At 46.8% G+C, this 9807-nt stretch overlaps 1 protein-coding gene across 9 annotated transcripts in view; it reads right to left on the reverse strand.

Annotated features, from left to right (window-relative positions):
- Positions 1 to 9274, reverse strand: part of Unc5d (unc-5 netrin receptor D) — a 537305-nt gene extending 528031 nt beyond the window's left edge. For 8 of the 9 annotated variants that reach the window (XM_021218893.2, XM_021218894.2, XM_029532116.1 and 5 more), the window contains exon 1: positions 8879 to 9220. In XM_021218893.2, coding sequence (XP_021074552.1) covers positions 8879 to 8975 — 97 coding nt within the window. In that variant the 5' untranslated portion in view covers positions 8976 to 9220. Of the gene's footprint in view, positions 1 to 8878 lie in introns of all 9 variants that reach the window. The other variant, XM_021218890.2, reaches the window with a different exon arrangement.
- Positions 9275 to 9807: the final 533 nt, after the last annotated feature.

Genomic DNA, 9807 nt, shown 5'->3' on the forward strand with positions numbered 1-9807 from the left:
CACACACACACACACACACACACACACACGCACGCCTATCAATTCGGAGCAGAAGGACTCTATCATCCAACTTGACTCCAATTAACCTATTTGGTAATAAAATAGAACTACAGGATAATATAGTTGAAAAAGCCCTGACACCAATTGAAGACCCAAATTCTTGTCCTAGTGCATGTTTCAGAACACACACAGAAGAAAGATGTTGTAGAATTCTAATCACTTTAAGTGACTACAATTTATAATAACCCATTATACATTTGTTGAAGAACCAGAGGATAAAAAGTTGAAGGTTCCAAAACCAAAGGATTGAAAAAGAGGAACATGCTAATTGCCCTGATTTGATGGGTAAATACACTGAAATATCAACTCCTTCCTTGGATGGATGGATGTTACGACTACCTGTTAATCCAATTAAAAATTTCAAATCCCAAATAAATGAGTTATAATTCAAAAGAGATATTCATGACGTCCTGCATTACATTAAATTACCTTTCTTGAAGTCTTAAGAATGTAAACTTTACAATATCTTGTGGGGGTAAATACCTTAAAAGCACATACTGATATTTCATTATTACTCTGCAAGTAAAGTTTCCTAAGGCTTTCTAGACAATGCTGAGTGGAGTTTAGAAATCTTACCCCAGTGTTATTTATACCTTAGCACAACAAGGGTACAGTGAGAAAAGGCTGCTGGGTTATGGGAAAATCCACTTCCATGTGACAGACGGTAACAGTGGGCAGTGTCAGCCAGGAGCAGAGGCACATGGGCCCAAGCCCTTGTTTTTGCATCATATCATAACAATAGTAGCAATGACCCTATGGACACCATCACTAACCCAGGTGATTGTGGCTGGATTGTTTTTTTTTTTTTAAAAAAAAAAAAAAAAAAAAAAAAAAAAAAAAACAACTGTTTTTCCTCTATCTCCTACTTCTCTAATTACCCTGAATTTTAGATCACTCTGAAGTATAGGGAAATTAAGTCAAGTGAACACAATAAATTGAAGGAGCGCTTAAGAGGGCCACCAAAGCTTCTTAACAAAGCCCGGCACCAGGAAAACCGTTCTAATTCTGGGAATGTCAATTTCCTCTTCATTACAAAAAAAAAAAAAAAAATTAATGAGATTCAGACAAGACCCCTAATTATTTCAAAATAAAACCCAAGTTGTAGAATAGTGCCCACAAGTGCCTATTAGTTTTTAAGTAGTTGTGTGTCTGTCTGATAAACCCTGGCCTTTGTATTTCTCTACCTTCCTACTGTACTATGTTTTAGTCTTGTACTAAAACCTACTTCATACTGACCTGCAAATGAGAGACAGTTCAGCATCTTCTGGGCTCATCGTCTATTGCTTGCCGATAAGACTGGAAATGCAGACTCACAGCCCCCTCTTCCGAAGACGAAGTCAGAATTTTAAGAGGGATTTGCTGCTATTCCAGTGGACGTTCCCATTTAGATAGCACTGATTGGTGAGTTCTAAACATCACCCTGGAGCTTTCAGAACCATGACCAGATGCCCTCCCCCTACTCTGGTAGATTTACTGAATTACACTTAAAGAAAGAGAATAACTATGCAGTAAGTATTTCCCTAGCAGAAGCCATTAAAACTGGAGACAAGTTTAAGATGTCACCACAAATTTACTTAGAGGTGAATTGTATCCAATACTTAGCCAATTAATTTTTGTTTTCAGTGTGTTTCCAAAATGTGTGAAGGATGTTGTAGCTCTCCGGTTGGTTGGGTGTTTAAGTTCGTCAACATTTCTTCACTTTGGCCTCTGGGTTGTCCACATTTTTTATGCTTGTCTGACAACAGCCTACCTTCTGGATTCTCTAAAATAGATGTCACTTTTCCTGACTTTCCTGGCTGAGGAACCACAGCATTCGACTCAGTTGAAAGCATGGACAGATTGTTTTGTATTATTGCCTAATCAACCCTGCAAACCCAACTTTCACCACAGTATTCTTCATAGCCAAATAGTCTTTGCATTGTTCAAGGAATTAGAGAAAACCTAGAGCTCATGCATAAGATTATATATGACTACAGTATCCATTTTTTCATAAGGAACATTAGCATGTTTGGGTTCACACACGAGGGATAATTACATGCGCACTAACCAAAGTGCATCACTGAATCTCCTTTTAGAGACAGGTTTTCGCTTGTTGTCCTTATTCATGAAGCTGGGCATAAAATTACACCTTGGGCCTGCAAGATGGACAATGGATAAGTTTATGCCTAGTGACCTGGGTTCAATCCTGCTTGAAGGAGCAAGAAGAGAAATGACCAGAATCTTGTCCTATGTTCTACATATACAGTGTTGCACACACGCAAACACACACACACACACACACACGCACACACACACACACACACACACGCACACACGCACACACACACACACACACACACACACACACACAAAATCATAAAAAAACATTAAATAACAATATAGACCTTAACATAGTATCCTGTTAGCGTCAATATTGGGCAATATTTTATATCCTGTAAGATGAAATCTGAGAGACAAAAATGCAGGTTTGATCACCTGTACTCTAAAATTTGACGTCTACAAAACTCCAACATCAGAAGTTTAGGACCACCACCTTATGTTACGACTGCAAAATTTCCAACTTGGCCGTATGGGTCTACACTAAAAATGGTATGTAAGATTACCCTCAGGCCACCTGGTAGTTGTACGTAAAAACATAAATCAACTCTGATTAGACTCGGGTCGCTGTCCAACATCTCCTACTTACACATAAGTAAGAGTCCAAACTGAGCAATTCCTAAATCAAAACATTCTCCAGTATGGCTCAGGAGAGATGCTCCACCTTCTTACAGGTTTCCACACCAGCCCCGTGAACACAACTCACAGTTCTAGCTCTAAGTTCTAGCTCTCCTGGTGGAGAGGAGAGAGCAAGGCAGATAGCAGCAGTGAGCCGAGCTGAGAAGACTTCATACACACAGACAGCACTACAGCCAGACCCACCTCTAAAAGAGAATTTTCAAACCTGAATAGAGTCAGCAGTGCAGTTGGAATAGAACCACCCAAACTGAATCTATTAACATCTGCCGAATTCGGAAAATTATCTCCGTGCTGCGTGTGTGTGTGTGTGTGTGTGTGTGTGCACGCGCACAGGAAGGCCATACGATGCAATGTGGCACAAACAATTAAAAGTTCCTTTCGAAGTGGAAATGCAAAATAGAACGAATATCTATTTTCTATAAATGAATCTAGCCATCTGCCTTGCAAAAGCAGCAGCAGCAGCGGGAGTGCCCAAAACAGCAGAAACAGCAGCCTCTCGTGTTAACAATCTATTCTCAAATCTCATGCTCCACATTTCCCCGGCAAACAAGGCTAAAAATACAAGACATGCAACAAATAGTCTTTTGGGAGCTGCCATCCCATGGATGGTGTATTCAATCAGAGTAATATTTTCTGTTGACACTCAAGACTGTGAGAAAAAAAAAAAAGGCAAGCTATCATATTAGAAACTGGTATTCAGCATTTTAAGCGTGATTCCACTCCCAAAGTGTACTAAGCTGAATGCTGTTAAGGATGTTGTTTTCATACAACATAAATCTCTTAGATTTATCTGAATATATGCATGGATATATTTAAGCTACTTGAAATTCCTCTACAATTCTGGATACTTATGAAGATATCATTTTAGGGCTTTTGTCAATAAAATGCAAGGGACCACTTTTATTTTCAGCCCAGCTGAGCTGCCCTGTATATTGTGAGCTCTTAATTCAGACTGGCTAGGTTTAAGATCTAGCATATCCGAACTCCTCCATGGTCTTAGGGTTTTATTTAGCCCCCCCCCCCCCCGTGCCCCTCCCTTCCTAGCTTAAAAGAATAACCCTTGACCCAAAGAGTCGTTTTAAGGAATAAATGAACTGATGTGAATAACACATTCAGAACAATTAATGGTATGCACTGAATAATATCAAAGTTACTTTATACCTAATATATTAAAATGTCTTCTTCATGTGGGACTCCTTAAGCGGTAGAAGGTGCTGACTCTGACTTCATTGCCTGCCTTCGGATCCCTTTCCCCTGACTGGGCTGCCTTGTCTAGCCTCAATAAAAGAAGATGCATCTAGTTTTACTGCAACTTGATATGCCAAGGCTGGTTGATATCCATGGGGGGGGGGGGGTGAGGAAAGGATGGAGGGGAGAGGGGAGAGAGTGGAGGAGGGAGAGGGGAGGACTTTGAGGAGAGGAGGGAGGGGAAGCTGCAATCAGAAGGCAATGTAAATAAATAGCTTAATTAATTTTTTTAGGAAGCCTTCTTTTAAAGAATAACCAGCATACAGAGTAGAAATGGCTGTTCTCGGGGCAACGAGGCAGAAATGAAAGGTAAAGGGTAGAGGTGGCTCACTGAGCATGGAGCGCCAGCACCCACTTAAAAGTGGGGTTCCAAAGGTGGGGCAGTCCATAGCCCTAGAACTAGGGGGGCAGAGACAGGACATCCCTGGTGCCTGTGGATGACCATCGTAGCCAATGGATGAGCTCCAGGTTCAGTAAGAGAGCCTATGACCTGAGGTGAGTGAGCCGGCCAGGTATCTCAGCTGGTAAAGGTGCTGGCCTCCGAGCCTGATGGCCTGCTATCAATCCGCTATCAATCCCTCCGGTCCACAGGGGGGAAAGAACAGAAAACTTCTGCAAGTTTTCCTCTGGCTTCCTCATGGGCACTATGGCAAACATGCCTGATCTCCTCCCTCTCCCTCCCCCTCCCCTCCCCCCTCCCTCTTCTCTTCCCCCTCCCCCTCCCCTCCTCACCTCCCTTTCTTATGTGTGTGAACTAATAAATGCGATTTAAAAATTAATAAGATAGATGGAGAGTGATTGAAGGTTTACACATGTCAACCTCTGGTCTCCATATGCATGAACACTCGAATACACACCTTACATGAAAAATGAGCACATGGCTTTTACGTGACCCGCGCGACTTAGGGTGAACTGGGGTGGAGATTCTGTCTTTGTTCTGTTTCACAGTTAGGTTATGACAGCATCAGAATAGGCAGAGGGAGATGACAGGGACAGTGTCACTCAGGAGGCATTGCCTGGGGCAAAGGCAATCAGGATGGATGGCAAAGGTATAATCCATAAAGATAGCCCATGCTTGAGCCTTTCGTTAAGGGGGCCCTCGACATGACTACTGCCTCCTTTGAGGGGTCAATGCGGGGATTCAATGTTCATACATGTGGGGTGGGTCTATACTTGAAACATCTAAAACAAAACAAAATAGCAGTAGAGACTGATACCAGATAGCTGCTATGTCCCAGGAAATAGATTCCCTCATAAAACTCCATGTTGGCAATGTTCTAAGGTACAATATTCAGGGAATGTAAACATACACACACACACACACACACACACACACACGTTTACAAGTCATCTAGGAAAGAGGAGCAAAGTGAGCCTTTCCTTCCCTAGTAAGGCTGGTCCAGGTCCTCCTGACCGACCCTGTCAGTCTCAGGAGTCCCCAGGGAGAAGCCTAGGCACCTGTTGGGTCTCCTGACACTTCAGAGCACTATCTCAAGAGCCAGACTCAGACTTGGGTCCCTCACAGAGTGAGAAGGAACGTGAAGAAAGGGTTCAGGGGCCTTCAGTCCTTTCCTCAGACAAGTCAAAGCAATCAAAGCAATTAATCAATCAAAGCAATCAATGTCCCTTCAAGAACTGAGCTGCAGAACAAGATCTCTTGAGCAGGATGGAGAAGGTAGCAGGGCTCTGCTCTCTCACCACCAACCCAACCTGTGAATCACAAAAGGCCTGGCAGGAAGTTAGGAGGGTTGGGAGGGAGGAGGTGCTTCACCTTCAGTCTTAGGATCAGAATGTACCTTTGAATCACAGGAAGCATTCACAGATCACATTACCAAAATGCCAACAGCTCTAAGATGTGGATTGAAGGATGTGAGCACGTGTAAGTCATTTGACCCTCAGTGCCTATAACTTAAGTGTTAAGTGCCATCCTTGTACCCCTCGAGGTATCAGGGGCATATGCCACCATCTAGCCCACTTAATGACACTATCTCTTCTGCACGGAATCTAGTGCAGGTCGCAGCTCAATCAGCCAGCCGCACACTCTTCTAAGAATAAAACAAATCAGTATGACAGGATGTGGAGTCAATTAGCACTTGGCAGGTCACAAGTAACTTTTAAACATCCTTCGTCTAAGGTGTAAAGTGTCAAAACCTACCAACATGATGGTTTCAGAAGTGCTATCCTTATACTTTACCAGGAGGAATAAAACTTGCTCCCTGAAGACAAAAGCCTTAGTAAGGTGGAAAAATAGAATGATGCCCTGTGTCAGGGCTACTTCCTTCATGCAGAGCCTTGCCCCAAGTGTGTATTTCCTCGCTGAGTATATGTGAAACCAATCATTCAAAATTATGTCCAGGTTTCCAGAGGTTTTGATATCAGGTGTTGAAGCAGAGAAAAGTTAGAGGGGAAGAAGATGGCACCAGTATCATGGAAATGGATATCTGGTAAATATGGTAAGAGGAAATACGGTAAGAACAGTGTTGCTGATCTCATAGTACTGCGCCACCGAAGCAAATAGTGTAATTCTATATGGCTTGGTGACTAAGTGATGGCATGTTGGATCAAATCCACAAGGGAGCTCTTTGATAGGCTACAGTTATGGATCACTGAGAGAGTACTTGCCCGGCTTATGCCAGGCACACTGGGTCCATGCTCCCCACCCCCCACCCCCCCCAGCACCACAAAAGGAAAAGGTCTTCAAAATACAAACTATTTAACTTGCAAATACAGAAATGACCTATAGAACCAACCAACCACACACAGCAGGGTGAGGAGACTACACAGGGATGCTACACAAGTCCACAGCATCCCGGGTTTAATGCACCATACCTTGCCTACATGGTAGAACTTAATACAGAGAATGTCTTTGATTTGGAAACTTCTACTGTGTGTGCCCACCTGCCCAAAGCCAGGTGCGAGAGAATGCGCTGGTTTGGTAGCCGGTTTAATGCTCATTTCTTGAAGTATCTCCCAAAGCTGCTAAAGGTGAATAGAAACCATGACAAGGGAAGCATTACTCAAATTTACTGCTCCATGTGTCTCGGGCATTTTCTATGATCTGTGCAAGGCATTTGTTGTAAATAAGCCTGCAGAGTGTACAGTATGTTTTCCAGGAGACCTTTACAGAACAGCTTGCAGACAAGAGGTGCTAGCCTTCGTTCACAGCCAGCCAAACCCCATCCAAAAGACTGCTGGCATGTATTCCCACCTCTTGTTTGGGGCTGGCTTAAAGACAACTCCACAAACCAAATTCTGAGGGTCAGTACCTGCAGTCAGTCATCATAAGCTATCCCCACACTGTGACTAGAAAGTAGTAACATTTCGGGCCTCCTGTAGGGGAAAGAGAGGGGCAAAGCACCGCCCCCTGCCACCCCTGCTTTCCCCCTAACAGTATAGAAAACACTCAAGAGTTGCCTGAGCAGTTAGGCAGTCTCCAGTTTCCCTGTAGTATATTAAATGGCTGAAGCCCATGCTCCTCCAACAAGAGAAAGAATCACGCCTCATTCTAACAATCACTCGTATTTAAAGCCTTTCCTTATTTTTTGAAAGCCTGCTCCATTCTAAAAAGAAAAGGGGGGGGGTGAAAAAGTTCAGGAAATGAAATGCAAATAGGCATAGAATAGGATCATACTGCTGAAAACCTCTATCCACCCTTTTAATTCCTCTTTCCAGGCGGTATCGCTGCTCCTAACACCGTTAGCTTCTATAAAAAAAAAAAATGAGATTATACCGGTTCTTGGCATCTTTGTCAACCCTTCCAAAGGCCTCACAGCTAGTAGGGATACGTTTAAGAGACAGAACAGAAGGAGAGGTGGTTAGCCCGGTGCCACCTCTTGCTAGACAAGCGTTAGGTAAATCATTTAATGCAATTACATATTCTAAGCCGGTTGGATGGCAAGCAGCAAAGAAGAAAGGTAAAGAAGGGCAGGGAATGGAGAAGCTCCTGGATTATTTCAAAGGTAGCCACAGCACTGGGGCTGTCTGGAACTGCCTGTGATCAGCTTCAAAACAGGTCCGTGTGGTTTATCTTTAAGTTGATGCTCTGCTGGAGTGAAGCGGATCCAGAAAAAAAAAAAAGGGGGGGGGGNGTCTGAGCTTATTAGAAGCAGAGATTTCCCTGCTGCTCAGTAGGGCCCGCGCTTCTAAGCTGGTATAAGCACCCGATAGGGAGAGGATGCGCCGAGAGTGCAGCCTCTGGCCAACTGCTTATCCGGCTGGGCACTGCAGACGCAGTTAAACCCCAGGGTACACACTCCCCAGAGCTCCTGCACCCTCGCAGCTTCTGTAAGGCAAAGCCAATGCTGGCTTAGAGCCAGGGTTAGGGTCGCCCGAGGGGCTTGGTGCAGAGCGAAGTGACCAGCTTGGATGCTTCCCCCGAAGGGGGGGGGGGGAAGCGCAGTCTCTATTGGAACCCACTGGCATTCCTCTTTCCCTATGCACGCTCGAACATCACCGTGGGCTCCCACCCAGGGACGAGCTCGCCCAAGAAGGAAAAGTGGAGAGGACCAAGGCGAGAGAGGATATAGTGAAGACGAATTATCCAGTCTGCAACAATTGAGGGGCGGGGGCTGAGGAGGGAGGTTGGAAAATCTCAGGGGGTGCAGAGACTCAAGGGTAGGGGCCCCCGGTCAGAGCAACCTGTAGGATTACTGCAGATAGCAAACTTGGGTTGAAAGGCAGTGGTCCCCTGGAGCTCCTGTAACACGGTTCCCACCGAGTCGGGCTACGCGCGCGGAGAGGAGCCAGCACAACTTGGGGAGCCCACGCGGAAGGTGAGAGTCCCGCTCCTCCTCCGTCCGCTCCCCTCGCGCACCGCCGTCCACCCAGCGCTTACCTCGGGCAGCCGCAGCCCCCGCCGCCCAGAAACAGAGTCCTAGCCACGGGAGCCACCGGCGCGCCCCGCGACTGCCGTCTGCAGCCCCTGTCCCCATGCTCTCCGAGCTCCTCTCAGGATTCGCTCCTCTTCCACGCCCTGGAAGTCCGCGAGGAACGACGGCAGGGAGCCAACACCAGTAGGTTTCCCCGGGGGTGGTGGTCTGTGGCGAGTCTCTTTTCTCCACCGCCGCTCCCTACAGCCGCGGAGCACGGAGATCAGATGGGCAGCGGGACGCAGCGCGCGTCCCCATCGCCTCCTGCGGCGCCGCCCGCCGTCTCCGCTGAGCGGCCCGCAGCCCCAGCTCCGCTCCGGGTCCGGGACTACCGAGCCGAGCCTGGAGACCGCATCGCTAATGAGCCCCGGGGCCGCCCCTGCTCCGCCCCTCCGAGCGGTGGCCAATGAGTCACGGCGGGGCGGGGCGGTGGGCGGGGTCGGGCGCGGGAGGCGCAGGTGAGTCCGCAGCCGCCGCACGTGCGGGCGCCGCCTCCCCGCTGCAGAGGCCCCCCGCGCTTGCGGGATTGCAGCGCGCCCGAGCCCGGCGGCCCGAGGCGAGGACGCGCGATCGCAAGCTGTGCGGAGCGGCCCGGCCTCTTGGAGGCGAGCGCCCAGCGGCAGATTGTGGGCGTCTGGCTTGCTAACTCTTGAGTGAGACAGCGGCTTCCAGGAAACCAGGGTTTCGCTTAACTTTGAGTCTTGATGTGAGGGCTTCCACTTTGTAACCGGCAGTCCTGGGGAGGACGGGGCGGGGGCTAGAGAGAAATGGGGGACAATGATAAGCTTCAACTGTGCCCAAATGTGAAAACGAAGGAGGAAATGAATCGAGGGCTTCTGGGGATGTATGGGATCAAGTTTTGCTTTGTTTTGCTGTAAGAAAGCAAAAACTCACA

The sequence above is a fragment of the Mus pahari genome, chromosome 19 (genome assembly GCF_900095145.1).
Source record: "Mus pahari chromosome 19, PAHARI_EIJ_v1.1, whole genome shotgun sequence".
Taxonomy (NCBI): Eukaryota; Metazoa; Chordata; class Mammalia; order Rodentia; family Muridae; genus Mus; species Mus pahari.